General features: G+C 46.2%; 2 protein-coding genes across 2 annotated transcripts; both read right to left on the minus strand.

Moving 5' to 3' along the window:
- Nucleotides 1–1,446: 1,446 nt before the first annotated feature.
- LOC116365830 (ABC transporter G family member 24-like) lies at nt 1,447–3,185 on the minus strand (the record flags this gene model as incomplete). Its single annotated transcript, XM_031818206.1, has 2 exons — nt 1,447–1,592; nt 2,994–3,185. Coding segments are annotated over 2 exons (318 nt in total), but the record flags the coding sequence as incomplete, so codon positions are not given.
- LOC116365832 (broad substrate specificity ATP-binding cassette transporter ABCG2-like) lies at nt 3,047–20,890 on the minus strand. Its single transcript, XM_031818208.1, has 8 exons — nt 20,644–20,890; nt 14,665–14,724; nt 12,662–12,779; nt 10,788–10,943; nt 9,235–9,392; nt 8,052–8,203; nt 6,326–6,425; nt 3,047–3,160 (listed from the first exon to the last, which is right to left on the minus strand). The coding sequence occupies exons 1-7, from the start codon at nt 20,826–20,828 to the stop codon at nt 6,331–6,333; spliced, it is 924 nt and encodes a 307-aa protein (XP_031674068.1). The 5' UTR covers nt 20,829–20,890; the 3' UTR covers nt 3,047–3,160; nt 6,326–6,330.
- Nucleotides 20,891–22,747: the final 1,857 nt, after the last annotated feature.

Raw genomic sequence — 22,747 nt, forward strand, 5'->3', positions numbered from 1 at the left:
GAACAATGCGGTTGGGGATGAGGTCAGCGAATATCTTAGACAGGAAGTAGACGGAACGTACGGTAGTACAACACTAGAGTTTTCATGGCTGAAACACACAGAGAGAGAGTCAGACACCTACAGAGAGAGAGAGAGAGTCAGAACACACAGAGAGAGAGAGAGAGAGAGTCAGAAACACACAGAGAGAGAGTCGAACGCACACAGAGAGAGAGAGTCAGAACACAGAGAGATAGTCAGAACAACAAGAGAGATAGTCAGAACACACAGAGAGAGAGTCAGAACAGAGAGAGAGAGAGTCAGAACACACCAGATAGTCAGAACACACAGAGAGATAGTCAGAACACACAGAGAGATAGTCAGAACACCAGAGAGAGAGTCAGAACACAGAGAGAGAGAGAGTCAGAACACACACAGAGATAGTCAGAACACACAGAGATAGTCAGAACACACACAGAGATAGTCAGAACACACAGAGAGAGAGGAGAGATAGTCAGAAACACACACAGAGATAGTCAGAACACAGAGAGAGAGTCAGAAACACACACAGAGAGAGTCAGACACACACACAGAGAGAGAGTCAGAACACACACAGAGATAGTCAGAACACACACAGAGATAGTCAGAACACACAGAGAGAGAGAGAGAGAGAGTCAGAACACACAGAGAGAGAGAGTCAGAACACAGAGAGAGAGAGAGTCAGAACACAGAGAGAGAGAGAGAGAGAGTCAGAACACCACACACCAAAACAGAGAGCGAGACAAACACACACAGAGAGTCAGAACACACGCAGAGAGAGACAAACAAACAGAGAGAGAGAGTCAGAACACACACAGAGAGAGAGAGAAGAGAGAGTCAGAACACACACAGAGAGAGAGAGAGAGAGTCAGAACACACACAAAGAGAGAGAGAGAGAGTCAGAACACACACAGAGAGAGAGAGAGAGTCAGAACACACACAGAGAGAGAGTCAGAACACACACAGAGAGAGAGAGAGAGAGAGAGAGAGTCAGAACACGCACAGAGAGAGTCAGAATACACAGAGAGAGAGAGAGAGTCAGACCACACACAGTGAGAGAGTCAGAACACAGAGTCAGAACACACACACAGAGAGAGAGTCAGAACACACACACACAGAGTCAGAACACACACAGGAGAGAAAGTCAGAACACACACACAGAGAGAGAGTCAGAACACACACACACACAGAGTCAGAACACATACAAACACACAGAGAGAGAGTCAGAACACATACAAACATAAAGACTCACATGAACAGAGCTCTCTCATTGATGAAGAGTTCCACAGCTGAAAGATTCCCAAACACCATGTTGATGATGAGGAAAAGAATGCTCCCATCCTGAGAGAGAGAGAGAGAATAAAGAATAGATACTGCTGCACTGTGAGACGGACAGACAAGACAGACAGACAGACAGGACAGACACCTGTTCTGTAGGGCTTCAGGTAGAGTCAGGGGATCTGGTAGTAGATGAGGCCGACCAGCAGAGCGAAGAAGATGTTGAGGGCCAGCTGAGCGTACGATGTCTGGGGGTTCCTGAGAGAGTTCACCACCATACGACACACCACTATCCTCATCTAGAGAACACACACACACAGTCACACAGTATCCTCATCTAGAGAACACACACAGTATCCTCCTCTAGAGAACACACACAGTCACACAGTATCCTCATCTAGAGAACACACACAGTCACACAGTATCCTCATCTAGAGAACACACACCACACACACAGTATCCTCATCTAGAGAACAGACACCACACACAGTATCCTCATCTAGAGAACACACACACACACACAGTATCCTCATCTAGAGAACACACACACAGTATCCTCATCTAGAGAAACACACACAATCCTCATCTAGAGAACACACACAGTCTCACACAGTATCCTCATCTAGAGAACACACAGCCTCACACAGTATCCTCCTCTAGAGAACACACACACACAGCCTCACACACTATCCTCATCCAGAGAACACACACACAGCCTCACACAGTATCCTCATCTAGAGAACACACACAGTCTCACACAGTATCCTCATCTAGAGAACACACCACACGCCTCACACAGTATCGTCATCTAGAGAACACACACAGTCTCACACAGTATCCTCATCTAGAGAACACACACCACGACTCACACAGTATCGTCATCTAGAGAACACACACACAGTCTCACACAGTATCCTCATCTAGAGAACACACACACGCCTCACACAGTATCGTCATCTAGAGAACACACCACACAGTCTCACACAGTATCCTCATCTAGAGAACACACACACGCCTCACACAGTATCGTCATCTAGAGAACACACACACAGTCTCACACAGTATCCTCATCTAGAGAACACACACACAGTCTCACACAGTATCCTCATCTAGAGAACACACACACAGTCTCACACAGTATCCTCATCTAGAGAACACACACACAGTCTCACACAGTATCCTCATCTAGAGAACACACACACAGTCTCAGTATCGTCATCTAGAGACACACACACAGCCTCACACAGTATCGTCATCTAGAGAACACACACACAGTCTCACACAGTATCGTCATCTAGAGAACACACACACAGTCTCACACAGTATCGTCATCTAGAGAACACACACACAGCCTCACACAGTATCGTCATCTAGAGAACACACACACAGTCTCACACAGTATCCTCCTCTTCAACACATTATATAAAGAATCACACATCTAGATAACACTTTTCATACAGTGCCAGGTTGCCCAAAGTTCATCATGAGTTTACAACTTAATGATAAACTCAGAGCACACAAACAAACACTCCATTATAACTCTCAACTCTACAGTTCTAGAACACTCAACTCTAACAGTTCTAGAACTCTCAACTCTAACAGTTCTAGAACACTCAACTCTAACAGTTCTGGAACGCTCAGCTATACAGTTCTGGAACTCTCGCTGTGAGGGTTCAGACAGAGCTCAGTGATTAGCTGACCTGGTACCAGAAGGAGGTGACGTAGTCGGCCTTCTGTCCCTGACCTCCGACCCCTCCCTCCAGACCCTGGGTCAAATGGTCCAGCTCCTCCACCACCCTCTGGTACTGAGTTGACTGTCTGTAGCTCACTGCCAGAAGGTTGCTGTTGTCACAGTTCTCCTTATCATCTAGGGAGGAGAGGGTCAGCAGAGGTTAGGGTCTGTAGGGGTTAGGGTCTGTAGGGGTTAGGGTCTGTAGGGGTTAGGGTCTGTAGGGGTTAGGGTCTGTAGGGGTTAGGGTCTGTAGGGGTTAGGGTCTGTAGGGGTTAGGGTCTGTAGGGTTAGGTCTGTAGAGGTTAGGGTCTGTAGGGGTTAGGGTCTATAGAGGTTAGGGTCTATAGGTCTGTAGGGGTTAGGGTCTGTAGGGGTTAGGGTCTGTAGGGGTTAGGGTCTGTAGGGGTTAGGGTCTGTAGGGGTTAGGGTCTGTAGGGTCTGTAGGGGTTAGGGTCTGTAGGGGTTAGGGTCTGTAGGGGTTAGGGTCTGTAGGGTCTGTAGGGGTTAGGGTCTATAGAGGTTAGGGTCTGTAGGGTCTGTAGGGGTTAGGGTCTGTAGAGGTTAGGGTCTGTAGAGGTTAGGGTCTGTAGGGGTTAGGGTCTGTAGAGGTTAGGGTCTGTAGGGGTTAGGGTCTGTAGGGTCTGTAGGGTTAGGGTCTGTAGGGGTTAGGGTCTGTAGAGGTTAGGGTCTGTAGGGGTTAGGGTCTGTAGGGTCTGTAGAGGTTAGGGACTGTAGGGTCTGTAGAGGTTAGGGTCTGTAGGGGTTAGGGTCTATAGGGGTTAGGGTCTGTAGGGTCTGTAGAGGTTAGGGACTGTAGGGTCTGTAGAGGTTAGCGTCTATAGAGGTTAGGGTCTGTAGGGGTTAGGGTCTGTAGAGGTTAGGGTCTGTAGGGTTAGAGTCTATAGGGGTTAGGGTCTGTAGGGGTTAGGGTCTGTAGGGGTTAGGGTCTGTAGAGGTTAGGGTCTGTAGAGGTTAGGGTCTGTAGAGGTTAGGGTCTGTAGGGGTTAGGGTCTGTAGAGGTTGGGGTCTGTAGGGGTTAGGGTCTATAGAGGTTAGGGTCTATAGGGGTTAGGGTCTGTAGGGGTTAGGGTCTATAGAGGTTAGGGTCTATAGGGGTTAGGGTCTGTAGGGGTTAGGGTCTATAGAGGTTAGGGTCTATAGGGGTTAGGGTCTGTAGGGGTTAGGGTCTATAGAGGTTAGGGTCTATAGGGGTTAGGGTCTATAGGGGTTAGGGTCTATAGGGGTTAGGGTCTGTAGAGGTTAGGGTCTGTAGGGGTTAGGGTCTATAGGGGTTAGGGTCTGTAGGGGTTAGGGTCTGTAGGGGTTAGGGTCTGTAGAGGTTAGGGTCTATAGAGGTTAGGGTCTATAGGGTCTGTAGAGGTTAGTGTCTGTAGAGGTTAGGGTCTATAGGGTCTGTAGAGGTTGGGGTCTGTAGGGGTTAGGGTCTGTAGAGGTTGGGGTCTGTAGGGGTTAGGGTCTGTAGGGTTAGGGTCTGTAGGGGTTAGGGTCTGTAGGGGTTAGGGTCTGTAGGGGTTAGGGTCTATAGGGGTTAGGGTCTGTAGGGGTTAGGGTCTATAGGGGTTAGGGTCTGTAGGGGTTAGGGTCTGTAGGGGTTAGGGTCTGTAGGGTCTGTAGGGGTTAGGGTCTGTAGGGGTTAGGGTCTATAGAGGTTAGGGTCTGTAGGGGTTAGGGTCTGTAGGGGTTAGGGTCTGTAGGGTCTATAGGGGTTAGGGTCTGTAGGGGTTAGGGCTGTAGGGGTTAGGGTCTGTAGGGGTTAGGGTCTGTAGGGGTTAGGGTCTGTAGGGGTTAGGGTCTATAGGGGTTAGGGTCTGTAGGGTCTGTAGGGGTTAGGGTCTATAGAGGTTAGGGTCTGTAGGGTCTATAGAGGTTAGGGTCTGTAGAGGTTAGGGTCTGTAGGGGTTAGGGTCTGTAAGGGTTAGGCTCTGTAGGGGTTAGGGTCTATAGAGGTTAGGGTCTGTAGGGTCTATAGAGGTTAGGGTCTGTAAGGGTTAGGCTCTGTAGGGGTTAGGGTCTGTAAGGGTTAGGCTCTGTAGGGGTTAGGGTCTATAGGGGTTAGGGTCTATAGGGGTTAGGGTCTATAGGGTTAGGGTCTGTAGGGTCTGTAGGGGTTAGGGTCTATAGAGGTTAGGGTCTGTAGGGTCTGTAGGGGTTAGGGTCTATAGAGGTTAGGGTCTGTAGGGTCTGTAGAGGTTAGGGTCTGTAGGGGTTAGGGTCTGTAGGGGTTAGGGTCTATAGAGGTTAGGGTCTATAGGGTCTGTAGAGTTTAGGGTCTGTAGGGGTTAGGGTCTATAGAGGTTAGGGTCTGTAGGGGTTAGGGTCTATAGGGGTTAGGGTCTGTAGAGGTTAGGGTCTGTAGGGGTTAGGGTCTATAGGGGTTAGGGTCTGTAGAGGTTAGGGTCTGTAGAGGTTAGGGTCTGTTAGGGTTAGGGTCTGTAGGGGTTAGGGTCTATAGAGGTTAGGGTCTATAGAGGTTAGGGTCTGTAGAGGTTAGGGTGTGTGTGTGTGTGTGTGTGTGTGTGTGTGTGTGTGTGTGTGTGTGTGTGTAGAGGTGTGTGTGTGTGTGTGGTGTAGAGGTGTGTGTGTGTGTGTGTGTGTAGAGGTGTGTGTGTGTGTGTGTGTGTGTAGAGGTGTGTGTGTGTGTGTGTGTAGAGGTGTGTGTGTGTGTGTAGAGGTGTGTGTGTGTGTGTGTAGAGGTGTGTGTGTGTGTGTGTGTAGAGGTGTGTGTGTGTGTGTGTGTGTAGAGGTGTGTGTGTGTGTGTGTGTGTAGAGGTGTGTGTGTTGTGTGTGTGTAGAGGTGTGTGTGTGGTGTGGTGTAGAGGTGTGTGTGTGTGTGTGTGTGTAGAGGTGTGTGTGTGTGTGTGTGTGTGTAGAGGTGGTGTGTGTGTGTGTGTGAGGTGTGGTGTGTGTGTGTGTAGAGGTGTGTGTGTAGAGGTGTGTGTGTGTGTGTGTAGAGGTGTGTGTGTGTGTGTAGAGGTGTGTGTGTGTGTGTGTGTGTAGAGGTGTGTGTGTGTGTGTGTGTAGAGGTGTGTGTGTGTGTGTGTGTAGAGGTGTGTGTGTGTGTGTGTGTGTAGAGTGTGTGTGGTGTAGAGGTGTGTGTGTGTGTGTGTGTGTGTGTGTGTTGTGTGTGTGTAGAGGTGTGTCGTGTGTGGTGTGGTGTGTGTGTGTGTGTGTGTTGTGTGTGTGTGTGTGTGTGTGTGTGTGTAGAGGTGTGTGTGTGTGTGTGTGTGTGTGTGTGTGTGTGTGTGTGTGTGTGTGTGTGTGTGTGGTGTGTGTGTGTACCATAGTTAAATGAAGTGATGTCTAGTGTAGACTGAGCCTCTCCGTTTAGTGACGTCTAGGAAGAAGTCAGAGGGGTTGTTGAACGGCTCACAGTGATACCCTGTAACACAACAACAACAGTGATACCCTGCAACACAACAACAACAGTGATACCCTGCAACACAACAACAGCAACAAAAACAGTGATACCCTGCAACACAACAACAACAACAACAGTGATACCCTTGCAACAACAACAACAGTGATACCCTGCAACAACAACAACAACAGCAGTGATACCCTGCAACACAACAACAACAGTGATACCCTGCAACACAACAACAACAACAACAGTGATACCCTGCAACACAACAACAACAACAGTGATACCCTGCAACACAACAACAACAGAGATACCCTGCAACACAACAACAACAACAACAGTGATACCCTGCAACACAACAACAACAACAACAGCAGTGATACCCTGTAACACAACAACAACAACAGTGATACCCTGCAACACAACAACAACAGTGATACCCTGCAACACAACAACAACAACAGTGATACCCTGCAACACAACAACAACAAACAGTGATACCCTGCAACACAACAGCAACAACAACAGTGATACCCTGCAACACAACAGTGATACCCTGCAACACAACAGCAACAACAACAGTGATACCCTATAACACAACAACAGTGATACCCTGCAACACAACAACAACAGTAATACCCTGCAAACACAACAACAACAGTGATACCCTGCAACACAACAACAACAACAACAACAACAACAGTGATACCCTGCAACACAACAACAACAACAACACAATGATACCCTGTAACACAACAACAACAGTGATATCCTGTAACACAACAACAACAACAGTGATACCCTGCAACACCAACAACAACAACAACAACAGTGATACCCTGCATCACAACAACAACAGTGATACCCTGCAACACAACAACAGCAACAGTGATACCCTGTAACACAACAACAGTGATACCCTGCAACACAACAACAACAACAACAGTAATACCCTGCAACACAACAACAACAGTGATACCCTGCAACACAACAACAACAACAATGATACCCTGTAACACAACAACAACAGTGATACCCTGTAACACAACAACAACAGTGATACCCTGTAACACAACAACAACAACAACAGTGATACCCTGCAACACAACAACAACAACAACAGTGATACCCTGCAACACAACAACAACAACAATGATACCCTGTAACACAACAACAACAGTGATACCCTGTAACACAACAACAACAACAGTGATACCCTGTAACACAACAACAACAGTGATACCCTGTAACACAACAACAACAGTGATACCCTGTAACACAACAACAACAACAGTGATACCCTGCAACACAACAACAACAACAACAACAGTGATACCCTGCAACACAACAACAACAACAACAACAACAGTGATACCCTGCAACACAACAACAACAGTGATACCCTGCAACACAACAACAACAACAGTGATACCCTGCAACACAACAACAACAACAGTGATACCCTGCAACACAACAACAACAACGATACCCTGTAACACAACAACAACAGTGATACCCTGTAACACAACAACAGCACACACAGTCTGAGACAGAACACTCCATCTATTACTCAGTGAAGAACCCCAGGACTGGCTGGCAGCTCCAGCGTCTGTCTCTGTCTCTCTCTCTCCCTCCATGTCTTACCCAAGTCAGTGAAGTAGCTCAGGGCCTTCCCAGCAGCTCCAGCGTACACCAACTCTCCTCGGTGCATCAGGGTCAGGTGGTCAAAGCGGCTGAAGATTGAGTAACGAGGCTGATGGATGGAGAACACGATAGTCTTACCGCTTCTAGACAGCCTGGGACACACATACACAGAGAGAGAGAGAGACACACAGGGAGTGTCAGACACAGAGAGAGAGAGACAGTCAGACACACAGGGAGTGTCAGACACAGAGAGAGTCAATCATAGAGAGAGTCAGACATACAGGGAGAGTCAGACACACAGGGAGAGTCAGACACACAGGGAGAGTCAGACACACAGGGAGTGTCAGACACAGAGAGACTCAGACACAGAGAGAGTCAATCATAGAGAGAGTCAGACACAGAGAGAGACACAGAGAGAGAGAAAGAGTCAGACACACAGAGAGAGAGACAGAGAGAGAGAAAGAGTCAGACACACAGAGAGAGAGAAAGAGTCAGACACACAGAGAGAGAGAGAGAGAGAGAGAGAGAGAGAGAGAGAGAGAGAGAGAGAGAGAGAGAGAGAGAGTCAGACACAGAGAGAGTACCTATGCAGTAGGTTGATGATGTGGTCTGTCTGTACCTATGCAGTAGGTTGATGATGTGGTCTGTCTGTGTACCTATGCAGTAGGTTGATGATGTGGTCTGTCTGTACCTATGCAGTAGGTTGATGATGTGGTCTGTCTGTACCTATGCAGTAGGTTGATGATGTGGTCTGTCTGTACCTATGCAGTAGGTTGATGATGTGGTCTGTCTGTACCTATGCAGTAGGTACGTGATGTGGTCTGTCTGTACCTATGCAGTAGGTACGTGATGTGGTCTGTCTGTGTACCTATGCAGTAGGTTGACGATGTGGTCTCTCTGTACCTATGCAGTAGGTTGATGATGTGGTCTGTCTGTACCTATGCAGTAGGTTGATGATGTGGTCTGTCTGTACCTATGCAGTAGGTTGATGATGTGGTCTGTCTGTACCTATGCAGTAGGTTGATGATGTGGTCTGTCTGTACCTATGCAGTAGGTTGATGATGTGGTCTGTCTGTACCTATGCAGTAGGTTGATGATGTGGTCTGTCTGTACCTATGCAGTAGGTTGATGATGTGGTCTGTCTGTACCTATGCAGTAGGTTGATGATGTGGTCTGTCTGTACCTATGCAGTAGGTTGATGATGTGGTTAGCAGTGTTAGAGTCCAGGCCAGTGGTGGGTTCATCCAGGAACAGAAGACGAGGAGAAGTAATGAGCTCCATACCGATGCTGCACCTCTTCCTCTCTCCCCCAGACACACCACGCAGGAACTCTGTTCCTATCTACACACACAGAGAGAGTGGCAGAAACAGAGAGAGAGACAGAGAGAGACAAAGAGAGAGAGAGAGACAGAGAGAGAAAGAGAGAGAGAGAGACAGAGAGAGAGAGCCAGAGAGAGAGAGAGTGAGAGAGACAGACAGACAGACAGGAGACAGAGAGAAAGAGACAGAGAGAGACAGAGAAAGAGAGAGAGAGACAGAGAAAGAGAGAAAGAGAGAAAGAGACAGAGAGAGACAGAAAGAGAGAGACAGAGAAAGAGAGACAGAGAGAGAGAGACAGAGAGAGAGAGAAAGAGACAGAGAAAGAGAGAAAGAGACAGAGAGACAGAGAGAAAGAGACAGAGAGACAGAGAGAAAGAGAGACAGAGAGACAGAGACAGAGAAAGAGAGAGGGAGAAAGAGACAGAGAAAGAGACAGAGAAAGAGACAGAGAGAGAGACAAACACAAACACAAACACACACTACAGAGCCCCAGGACAGCAGCACAATTAGACCCAACCAAATCATGAGAAAACAAAAAGATAACTACTTAACACATTGGAAAGAATTAACAAAAAAACTGAGCAAACTAGAATGCTATTTGGCCCTAAACAGAGAGTACACAGTGGTAGAATACCTGACCACTGTGACTGACCCTACACAGAGAGTACACAGCGGCAGAATACCTGACCACTGTGACTGACCCAAAATTAAGGAAAGCCTTGACTATGTACAGACTCAGTGAGCATAGCCTTGCTATTGAGAAAGGCCGCCGTAGGCAGACATGGCTCAAGAGAAGACAGGCTATGTGCTCACTGCCCACAAAATGAGGTGGAAACTGAGCTGCACTTCCTAACCTCCTGCCCAATGTATGACCATATTAGAGAGACATATTTCCCTCAGATTACACAGATCCACAAAGAATTTGAAAACAAATCCAATTTTGAAAAACTCCCATATCTACTTGGTGAAATACCACAGTGTGACTTCACAGCAGCAAGATGTGTGACCTGTTGCCACGAGAAAAGGGCAACCAGTGAAGAACACACACCATTGTAATACAACCCATATTTATGCTTATTTATTTTATCTTGTGTCCTTTAGCCATTTGTACATTGTTAGAACACTGTATATATATATAATATGACATTTGTAATGTCTTTACTGTTTTGAAACTTCTGTATGTGTAATGTTTACTGTTCATTTTGTTGTTTTTCACTTTGTATGTTGTCTACCTCACTTGCTTTGGCAATGTTAACACATGTTTCCCATGCCAATAAAGCCCTTGAATTGAATTGAGACAGAGACAGAGAGACAGAGTGTGTGTGTTTGGTTGGAGTAACTTTCTCCAGAACATGACCCTCCTAAAGCCTTTAGTTCAACAGGCTAACCAGACCTCTGCAGGTGTGTATAGCTGACCTTGGTGTGGGCACAGTCCTGTAGACCCAGGTCATCTATGATGCTGTCCACTCTCTGCTGTTTGTCAGCTGTAGAATAATGTCTAGGGTCTAGTCTCAGGTTCACACTGAACAACAAGTTCTCTCTCACTGACAGGGTTCCCATCAATATATCATCCTAGAGGGGATAGAGAGAGAGAGAGGTAGAGAGAGAGAGAGGTAGAGAGAGAGAGTTGGAGAGAGAGAGAGAGAGTTGGAGAGAGAGTTGGAGAGAGAGAGTTGGAGAGAGACAGAGAGACAGAGAGAGAGAGGTAGAGAGAGGTAGAGAGAGAGAGAGTTAGAGAGAGAGAGGGGTAGAGAGAGAGTTGGAGAGAGAGAGAGGTAGAGAGAGAGTTGGAGAGTTGGAGAGAGAGAGAGAGGTAGAGAGAGAGTTGGAGAGAGAGAGAGAGGTAGAGAGAGAGAGGGGTAGAGAGAGAGTTGGAGAGAGAGAGAGGTAGAGAGAGAGAGGGGTAGAGAGAGAGTTGGAGAGAGAGAGAGGTAGAGAGAGAGTTGGAGAGAGAGAGAGGTAGAGAGAGAGAGAGTTGGAGAGAGAGTTGGAGAGAGAGTTGGAGAGAGAGAGAGGGGTAGAGAGAGTTGGAGAGAGACAGAGAGACAGAGGTAGAGAGAGAGAGGTAGAGAGAGAGGTAGAGAAGTAGAGAGAGAGAGGTAGAGAGGTAGAGAGACAGAGAGGTAGAGGTAGAGAGACAGAGAGGTAGAGACAGAGAGGTAGAGAGAGAGAGAGGTAGAGAGAGAGTTGGAGAGAGAGAGGGGTAGAGAGAGAGTTGGAGAGAGAGAGGGGTAGAGAGAGAGTTGGAGAGAGAGAGGGGTAGAGAGAGAGAGGTAGAGAGAGAGGTAGAGAAGTAGAGAAGTAGAGAGACAGAGAGGTAGAGAGGTAGAGGTAGAGAGACAGAGAGGTAGAGACAGAGAGATAGAGAGGTAGAGGTAGAGAGACAGAGAGGTAGAGACAGAGAGGTAGAGACAGAGAGGTAGAGACAGAGAGGTAGAGACAGAGAGGTAGAGACAGAGAGGTAGAGAGAGAGGTAGAGACAGAGGTAGAGACAGAGGTAGAGAGAGAGAGGTAGAGACAGAGAGACAGAGGTAGAGAGAGAGAGGTAGAGACAGAGAGACAGAGGTAGAGAGAGAGAGGTAGAGAGAGAGAGGTAGAGAGAGAGGTAGAGAAGTAGAGAAGTAGAGAGACAGAGAGACAGAGAGGTAGAGGTAGAGAGACAGAGGTAGAGACAGAGAGGTAGAGAGAGAGAGAGGTAGAGAGAGAGAGAGGTAGAGAGAGAGAGAGGTAGAGAGAGAGTTGGAGAGAGAGAGGGGTAGAGAGAGAGAGGTAGAGAGACAGAGAGACAGAGGTAGAGAGAGAGAGGTAGAGAGAGAGGTAGAGAAGTAGAGAAGTAGAGAGACAGAGAGGTAGAGGTAGAGAGACAGAGAGGTAGAGAGGTAGAGGTAGAGAGACAGAGAGGTAGAGACAGAGAGGTAGAGAGGTAGAGAGAGAGGTAGAGAGAGAGGTAGAGAGGTAGAGGTAGAGAGACAGAGAGGTAGAGACAGAGAGGTAGAGAGGTAGAGAGAGAGGTAGAGGTAGAGAGACAGAGAGGTAGACAGACAGACAGACATACAGACATTGGATATACAAATCAGATATTATATTGTTTATTAAAATGATTGATCTGATATTATATTGTTTATTAAAATGATTGATCTGATATTATATTGTTTATTAAAATGATTGATCTGATATTATATTGGTTATTGGTGATGCCATGTCTCATCAATCAGATCATCATTTTAACCAGTATGTCAACACCATAGTGAAGGTTTTTAGAAAAGGTAGACAACACACCACTCCCTCACCTGCACCACGTAGGCAGATATGAGTCGGAGGTCAGAGGTCACCATCTTCCCATCGATCAGAACCTGACCAAACTTCAACCCTGCTGGGTCCTTACGACCTGCTATCACATCCAGGAGACTAGGGGGAGAGGAGATGAGGAGAAGAGAAGAGGATAAGAGGAGAGGAGAGGAGAGAAGAGAAGAGAAGAGAAGAGAAGAGAGAGAAGAGAAGAGAAGAGAAGAGAAGAGAAGAGAAGAGAAGAGAAGAGAAGAGAAGAGAAAGAAGAGAAGAGAAGAGAAGAGAAGAGAAGAGAAGAGAAGAGAAGAGAAGAGAAGAGAAGAGAAGAGAAGAGAAGAGAAGAGAGAAAGAGAAGAGAAGAGAGAGAAGAGAAGAGAAGAGAAGAGAATTTATTTATTTATTTATTTATTTTACCTTTATTTAACCAGGTAGGCAAGTTGAGAACAAGTTCTCATTTACAATTGCGACCTGGCCAAGATAAGCAAAGCAGTTCGACAGATAAAACGACACAGAGTTACACATGGAGTAAAAACAAACATACAGTCAATAATGCAGTATAAACAAGTCTATATACAATGTGAGCAAATGAGGTGAGAAGGGAGGTAAAGGCAAAAAAAGGCCATGATGGCAAAGTAAATACAATATAGCAAGTAAAATACTGGAATGGTAGTTTTGCAATGGAAGAATGTGCAAAGTAGAAATAAAAAAATAATGGGGTGCAAAGGAGCAAAATAAATAAATAAATAAAAATTAAATACAGTTGGGAAAGAGGTAGTTGTTTGGGCTAAATTTTAGGTGGGCTATGTACAGGTGCAGTAATCTGTGAGCTGCTCTGACAGTTGGTGCTTAAAGCTAGTGAGGGAGATAAGTGTTTCCAGTTTCAGAGATTTTTGTAGTTCGTTCCAGTCATTGGCAGCAGAGAACTGGAAGGAGAGGCGGCCAAAGAAAGAATTGGTCTTGGGGGTGACTAGAGAGATATACCTGCTGGAGCGTGTGCTACAGGTGGGAGATGCTATGGTGACCAGCGAGCTGAGATAAGGGGGGACTTTACCTAGCAGGGTCTTGTAGATGACATGGAGCCAGTGGGTTTGGCGACGAGTATAAAGCGAGGGCCAGCCAACGAGAGCGTACAGGTCGCAATGGTGGGTAGTATATGGGGCTTTGGTGATAAAACGGATTGCAATGTGATAGACTGCATCCAATTTGTTGAGTAGGGTATTGGAGGCTATTTTGTAAATGACATCGCCAAAGTCGAGGATTGGTAGGATGGTCAGTTTTACAAGGGTATGTTTGGCAGCATGAGTGAAGGATGCTTTGTTGCGAAATAGGAAGCCAATTCTAGATTTAACTTTGGATTGGAGATGTTTGATATGGGTCTGGAAGGAGAGTTTACAGTCTAACCAGACACCTAAGTATTTGTAGTTGTCCACGTATTCTAAGTCAGAGCCGTCCAGAGTAGTGATGTTGGACAGGCGGGTAGGTGCAGGTAGCGATCGGTTGAAGAGCATGCATTTAGTTTTACTTGTATTTAAGAGCAATTGGAGGCCACGGAAGGAGAGTTGTATGGCATTGAAGCTTGCCTGGAGGGTTGTTAACACCCTCCAGAGAAGAGAAGAGAAGAGAAGAGAAGAAGAGGATAAGAGAAGAGAAGAGGATAAGAGGAGAGGAGAGGATAAGAGAAGAGGATAAGAGGAGAGGAGAGGAGAGGATAAGAGAAGAGGATAAGAGGAGAGGAGAGGAGAGGAGAGGATAAGAGAAGAGGAGAGGAGAGGAGAGGATAAGAGGAGAGGATAAGAGTATAAGAGTATAAGAGGATAAGAGTATAAGAGGATAAGAGAGAGAGGAGAGGAGAGGAGAGGAGAGGAGAGGAGAGGAGAGGAGAGGAGAGGAGAGGAGAGGAGAGGAGAGGAGAGGAGAGGAGAGGAGAGGAGAGGAGAGGAGAGGAGAGGAGAGGAGAGGAGAGGAGAGGAGAGGAGAGGAGAGAGGGTGTGTGTATGTGACTTACGATGTTTTTCCACTTCCTGTTGGCCCCATGATGGCGTTCATCCCTGGTCTCATGATGCCGCTGGAAAAGCCCATCAGAAATGAACATGACACAGAACCATCAATCAGAAATTACCATGCCATAGAACAACCAATGACTTGTGCTCAGGAACTTGTTAGCCTACAGAGATGAAGCCTGGGTGTTAAGCACTGAGAGAGAGCATAGTGAGGTCTAGGAAGAAGTATAGGAATTTAAACACAACTGTTTTCCAACTATTTCAATTAATCAGGTCAAGGGGAGTGGTCAACACCAGATAACATCAGGTCAAGGGGAGTGGTCAACACCAGATAACATCAGGTCAAGGGGAGTGGTCAACACCAGATAACATCAGGTCAAGGGGAGTGGTCAGCACCAGATAACATCAGGTCAAGGGGAGTGGTCAACACCAGATAACATCAGGTCAAGGGGAGTGGTCAACACCAGATAACATCAGGTCAAGGGGAGTGGTCAACACCAGATAACATCAGGTCAACACCAGATAACATCAGGTCAAGGGGAGTGGTCAGCACCAGATAACATCAGGTCAAGGGGAGTGGTCAACACCAGATAACATCAGGTCAACACCAGATAACATCAGGTCAAGGGGAGTGGTCAGCACCAGATAACATCAGGTCAAGGGGTGTGGTCAACACCAGATAACATCAGGTCAAGGGGAGTGGTCAGCACCAGATAACATCAGGTCAAGGGGAGTGGTCAACACCAGATAACATCAGGTCAAGGGGAGTGGTCAACACCAGATAACATCAGGTCAAGGGGAGTGGTCAGCACCAGATAACATCAGGTCAAGGGGAGTGGTCAGCACCAGATAACATCAGGTCAAGGGGTGTGGTCAGCACCAGATAACATCAGGTCAAGGGGTGTGGTCAACACCAGATAACATCAGGTCAAGGGGAGTGGTCAGCACCAGATAACATCAGGTCAAGGGGAGTGGTCAACACCAGATAACATCAGGTCAAGGGGAGTGGTCAACACCAGATAACATCAGGTCAAGGGGAGTGGTCAACGCCAGATAACATCAGGTCAAGGGGTGTGGTCAACACCAGATAACATCAGGTCAAGGGGAGTGGTCAACACCAGATAACATCAGGTCAAGGGGAGTGGTCAACACCAGATAACATCAGGTCAAGGGGAGTGGTCAACGCCAGATAGCATCAGGTCAAGGGGAGTGGTCAGCACCAGATAACATCAGGTCAAGGGGAGTGGTCAACACCAGATAACATCAGGTCAAGGGGAGTGGTCAACACCAGATAACATCAGGTCAAGGGGAAGTGGTCAACACCAGATAACATCAGGTCAAGGGGAGTGGTCAGCACCAGATAACATCAGGTCAAGGGGAGTGGTCAGCACCAGATAACATCAGGTCAAGGGGAGTGGTCAGCACCAGATAACATCAGGTCAAGGGGTGTGGTCAACACCAGATAACATCAGGTCAAGGGGAGTGGTCAGCACCAGATAACATCAGGTCAAGGGGAGTGGTCAACACCAGATAACATCAGGTCAAGGGGAGTGGTCAACACCAGATAACATCAGGTCAAGGGGGAGTGGTCAACGCCAGATAACATCAGGTCAAGGGGTGTGGTCAACACCAGATAACATCAGGTCAAGGGGAGTGGTCAACACCAGATAACATCAGGTCAAGGGGAGTGGTCAACACCAGATAACATCAGGTCAAGGGGAGTGGTCAACGCCAGATAACATCAGGTCAAGGGGAGTGGTCAGCACCAGATAACATCAGGTCAAGGGGAGTGGTCAACACCAGATAACATCAGGTCAAGGGGAGTGGTCAACACCAGATAACATCAGGTCAAGGGGAGTGGTCAACACCAGATAACATCAGGTCAAGGGGAGTGGTCAACACCAGATAACATCAGGTCAAGGGGAGTGGTCAACACCAGATAACATCAGGTCAAGGGGAGTGGTCAACACCAGATAACATCAGGTCAAGGGGAGTGGTCAACACCAGATAACATCAGGTCAAGGGGAGTGGTCAACACCAGACAACATCAGGTCAAGGGGAGTGGTCAACACCAGATAACATCAGGTCAACACCAGATAACATCAGGTCAAGGGGAGTGGTCAACACCAGATAACATCAGGTCAAGGGGAGTGGTCAACACCAGATAACATCAGGTCAAGGGGAGTGGTCAACACCAGATAACATCAGGTCAAGGGGAGTGGTCAACACCAGATAACATCAGGTCAACACCAGATAACATCAGGTCAAGGGGAGTGGTCAACACCAGATAACATCAGGTCAACACCAGATAACATCAGGTCAAGGGAGTGGTCAACACAAGTAACACCAGATAACATCAGGTCAAGGGGAGTGGTCAACACCAGATAACATCAGGTCAAGGGGAGTGGTCAACACCAGATAACATCAGGTCAAGGGGAGTGGTCAACACCAGATAACATCAGGTCAAGGGGAGTAGAAGGTCTGACTGGACAACACCGGTCACTACAACATTTTTTTTACTTTTTATTTTTTTAACATTATTTAACTAAGCAAGTCAATTAAGAACTAATTATAATTTTCAATGACGGCCGGGGAACAGTGGTTTAACTGCCTGTTTTGTACCTTGTCGTCGGCTCGGGGATTCAAGCTTGCAACCTTTAGCTTACTAGTCCAAACGCTCTAACCACAAGGCTGCGACCCCAAACATCACTACAACATCACGACAACATCAATACAACATCAATACGTCCAGTCACTGCATCATCACTACATCCAGTCACTACAACATCACTACATCATCACTACATCCAGTCACTACAACATCACTACATCCAGTCACTACAACATCACTACATCCAGTCACTACATCATCACTACATCCAGTCACTACAACATCACTACATCATCACTACAACATCACTACATCCAGTCACTACATCATCACTACAACATCACTACATCCAGTCACTACAACATCACTACATCCAGTCACTACAACATCACTACATCATCACTACATCCAGTCACTACAACATCACTACATCCAGTCACTACATCATCACTACATCCAGTCACTACAACATCACTACATCATCACTACAACATCACTACAACATCACTACATCCAGTCACTACATCATCACTACAACATCACTACATCCAGTCACTACAACATCACTACATCCAGTCACTACATCCAGTCACTACAACATCACTACATCCAGTCACTACAACATCACTACATCCAGTCACTACAACATCACTACATCCAGTCACTACATCATCACTACAACATCACTACATCCAGTCACTACAACATCACTACATCCAGTCACTGCAACATCACTACATCCAGTCACTGCAACATCACTACATCATCACTACAACATCACTACATCATCACTACATCCAGTCACTACAACATCACTACATCCAGTCACTGCAACATCACTACATCCAGTCACTACAACATCACTACATCCAGTCACTACAACATCCAGTCACTACTACATCCAGTCACTACAACATCACTACATCACTACATCCAGTCACTACAACATCACTACATCCAGTCACTACAACATCACTACATCACTACATCCAGTCACTACAACATCACTACATCCAGTCACTACAACATCACTACATCACTACATCCAGTCACTACAACATCACTACATCCAGTCACTACAACATCACTACATCCAGTCACCACAACATCACTACATCCAGTCACTACAACATCACTACAACATCACCACAACATCACTACAACATCACCACAACATCACTACAACATCACTACATCCAGTCACTACAACATCAATTCGACCAGTCACGACAAAGATACTGGCATCCTTCCTAACTCAGTTGCTGGGAGGGAAGGAAATCGCTCAGTGATTTCACCATGAGGCCAATGGCGACATTAAAACTGTTATAGCTAAACTGTGTACACTAACCACTGATCTAGGACCTGAAGACACTGTAGATACTAACCACTGATCTAGGACCTGAAGACACTGTAGATACTAACCACTGATCTAGGACCTGAAGACACTGTAGATACTAACCACTGATCTAGGACCTGAAGACACTGTGGATACTAACCACTGATCTAGGACCTGAAGACACTGTGGATACTAACCACTGATCTAGGACCTGAAGACACTGTAGATACTAACCACTGATCTAGGACCTGAAGACACTGTGGATACTAACCACTGATCTAGGACCTGAAGACACTGTAGATACTAACCACCGATCTAGGACCTGAAGACACTGTGGATACTAACCACCGATCTAGGACCTGAAGATACTGTAGATACTAACCACTGATCTAGGACCTGAAGACACTGTAGATACTAACCACCGATCTAGGACCTGAAGACACTGTGGATACTAACCACCGATCTAGGACCTGAAGATACTGTAGATACTAACCATAACCACTGATCTAGGACCTGAAGATACTGTAGATACTAACCATAACCACTGATCTAGGACCTGAAGATACTAACCACTGATCTAGGACCTGAAGACACTGTAGATACTAACCATAACCACTGATCTAGGACCTGAAGACACTGTGGATACTAACCACTGATCTAGGACCTGTAGATACTAACCACTGATCTAGGACCTGAAGACAATGTGGATACTAACCACTGATCTAGGACCTGAAGACACTGTAGATACTAACCATAACCACTGATCTAGGACCTGAAGATACTAACCACTGATCTAGGACCTGAAGACACTTTAGATACTAACCATAACCACTGATCTAGGACCTGAAGATACTAACCACTGATCTAGGACCTGAAGACACTGTAGATACTAACCATAACCACTGATCTAGGACCTGAAGATACTAACCACTGATCTAGGACCTGAAGACACTGTGGATACTAACCACTGATCTAGGACATGTAGATACTAACCACTGATCTAGGACCTGAAGACAATGTGGATACTAACCACTGATCTAGGACCTGAAGACACTGTAGATACTAACCATAACCACTGATCTAGGACCTGAAGATACTAACCACTGATCTAGGACCTGAAGACACTTTAGATACTAACCATAACCACTGATCTAGGACCTGAAGATACTAACCACTGATCTAGGACCTGAAGACACTGTGGATACGAACCACTGATCTAGGACCTGAAAACACTGTAGATACTAACCACTGATCTAGGACCTGAAGACACTGTAGATACTAACCACTGATCTAGGACCTGAAGACACTGTAGATACTAACCACTGATCTAGGACCTGAAGACACTGTAGATACTAACCACTGATCTAGGACCTGAAGACACTGTAGATACTAACCACTGATCTAGGACCTGAAGACACTGTAGATACTAACCACTGATCTAGGACCTGAAGATACTAACCACTGATCTAGGACCTGAAGACACTGTAGATACTAACCACTGATCTAGGACCTGAAGATACTAACCACTGATCTAGGACCTGAAGATACTAACCACTGATCTAGGACCTGAAGACACTGTAGATACTAACCACTGATCTAGGACCTGAAGATACTAACCACTGATCTAGGACCTGAAGACACTGTAGATACTAACCACTGATCTAGGACCTGAAGACATTGTAGATACTAACCACTGATCTAGGACCTGAAGACACTAACCACTGATCTAGGACCTGTAGAAAGTAACCACTGATCTAGGACCTGAAGACACTGTAGATACTAACCACTGATCTAGGACCTGAAGACACTGTAGATACTAACCACTGATCTAGGACCTGAAGACACTAACCACTGATCTAGGACCTGAAGATACTAACCACTGATCTAGGACCTGAAGACACTGTGGTTACAAACCACTGATCTAGGACCTGAAGATACTAACCACTGATCTAGGACCTGAAGACACCACCACCCCCCCCCACCTGATGTCTCCCCCCACACCCCTACCTGATGTCTCTCACCCCCCCACACCCCTACCTGACATCTTTGAGGATGTGTTTCTCAGGTCCTGTCTTGTGGCAGAGTCCCTTGCTCTCCATGACAGAGTAGTGTAGTCTAGAGAAGGAGACGGTTGGACCAGGCACCTGGAACACCACCTCTGGATCATCTGCTGCTGGGGCTCCTGCTGGGCTGCCTGGCTCACCATTCTGGGGCTTAGACATCCTCCTCACCGAGAGAGAGAGAAGGAGAGAGACAGAAAGAGAGAGAGAAGACGGAGACAGAGAAGAGAGAGACAGAAAGAGAGAGAGACAGACAGAGAGACAGACTAGTAGAGAGAGAGACAGACTAGTAGAGAGAGAGAGACAGACTAGTAGAGAGAGAGAGACAGACTAGTAGAGAGAGAGAGACAGACTAGTAGAGAGAGAGAGACAGACTAGTACAGAGAGAGAGACAGACTAGTACAGAGAGAGAGACAGACTAGTACAGAGAGAGAGACAGACTAGTACAGAGAGAGAGACAGACTAGTACAGAGAGAGAGACAGACTAGTACAGAGAGAGACAGACAGACAGACAGACAGACAGACAGACAGACAGACAGACAGACAGACAGACAGACAGACAGACAGACAGACAGACAGACAGACAGACAGACAGACAGACAGACAGACAGACAGACAGACAGACAGACAGACAGACAGACAGACAGACAGACAGACAGACAGACAGACAGACAGACAGACAGACAGATAGAGATGTAAATGATGTTAGATAGATAAAGAGACAGACAGACAGAGAGAGGAGTTGTCTGCTGCAGTAGCTATCTAACCTATGTTCTAACTTCAAGGCAACGTATCCCAGATTGCCCTGCCCCGGCCTCTTTACACCCCCTGTCAACCAATCACACAGGGGCATGGGTGTGGCCACGCCCTACCAGAGGGCAAGATGTTGAACTTTGAACCTTGGCCTTGACAGCGCAGGGGCATTGATAACAGGAGAGCACGTGCAACAAACACCTGTCGTCTCCAATGATGTATATATAAACCCTAGATTGCTGACGCTATGTATTTGCAACTGAGTGGCTTGAAGCCACCGGTCGGCCATATTGGAACTCCCCGGTAGGAGCAGTCCTCCATAGGAATTAATGGAATTACATTTTTCAAGGACATAATTATATACTCTAATACTTACAGGAAAATGCTTAAATACTATATATATGTATATTTGTTATTTTAATGTTTAACATAATATAATTTAAACGTATCCATTAAGGTATCTGCAGAATTAAACGTGTCAAAAGCGAATGTAGACATTAATACATTAATTTCTATTAGCTTCCAGTGAAGGAGGAATACCAAGATGGAGGCACGGTGGCTTCAACACAGCACCCCCTATCAGTCATCTAGTGTATTTAGTAGTAACAGAACCCCACAGTAGAGGTGTAGACATAATAAATGTAGTAACAGAACCCCACAGTAGAGGTGTAGACATCATAAATGTAGTAACAGAACCCCACAGTAGAGGTGTAGACATCATAAATGTAGTAACAGAACCCCACAGTAGAGGTGTAGACATTATAAATGTAGTAACAGAACCCCACAGTAGAGGTGTAGACATCATAAATGTAGTAACAGAACCCCACAGTAGAGGTGTAGACATAATAAATGTAGTAACAGAACCCCACAGTAGAGGTGTAGACATCATAAATGTAGTAACAGAACCCCACAGTAGAGGCGTAGACATAATAAATGTAGTAACAGAACCCCACAGTAGAGGTGTAGACATCATAAATGTAGTAACAGAACCCCACAGTAGAGGTGTAGACATCATAAATGTAGTAACAGAACCCCACAGTAGAGGTGTAGACATAATAAATGTAGTAACAGAACCCCACAGTAGAGGTGTAGATATAATAAATGTAGTAACAGAACCCCACAGTAGAGGTGTAGACATTATAAATGTAGTAACAGAACCCCACAGTAGAGGTGTAGACATAATAAATGTAGTAACAGAACCCCACAGTAGAGGTGTAGACATAATAAATGTAGTAACAGAACCCCACAGTAGAGGTGTAGACATCATAAATGTAGTAACAGAACCCCACAGTAGAGGTGTAGACATCATAAATGCATTTCCATATCTT

This window comes from Oncorhynchus kisutch, unplaced genomic scaffold, assembly GCF_002021735.2.
Source record: "Oncorhynchus kisutch isolate 150728-3 unplaced genomic scaffold, Okis_V2 scaffold1295, whole genome shotgun sequence".
In the NCBI taxonomy this organism is placed as follows: domain Eukaryota; kingdom Metazoa; phylum Chordata; class Actinopteri; order Salmoniformes; family Salmonidae; genus Oncorhynchus; species Oncorhynchus kisutch.

What these genes read in the sequence shown, in the direction of transcription:
- LOC116365832 (XM_031818208.1), bottom strand. Translation starts at nt 20,828, where the DNA reads ATGTCTAAGCCCCAGAATGGTGAGCCAGGCAGCCCAGCAGGAGCCCCA. An exon ending in ACAGGAAGTGGAAAAACATC is followed by an intron (nt 12,780 to 14,664) that starts GTAAGTCACATA and finishes CTCTCCCCCTAG; the next exon opens with TCTCCTGGATGTGATAGCAG. An exon ending in AGGACTGTGCCCACACCAAG is followed by an intron (nt 9,393 to 10,787) that starts GTCAGCTATACA and finishes CTGTGTGTGTAG; the next exon opens with ATAGGAACAGAGTTCCTGCG.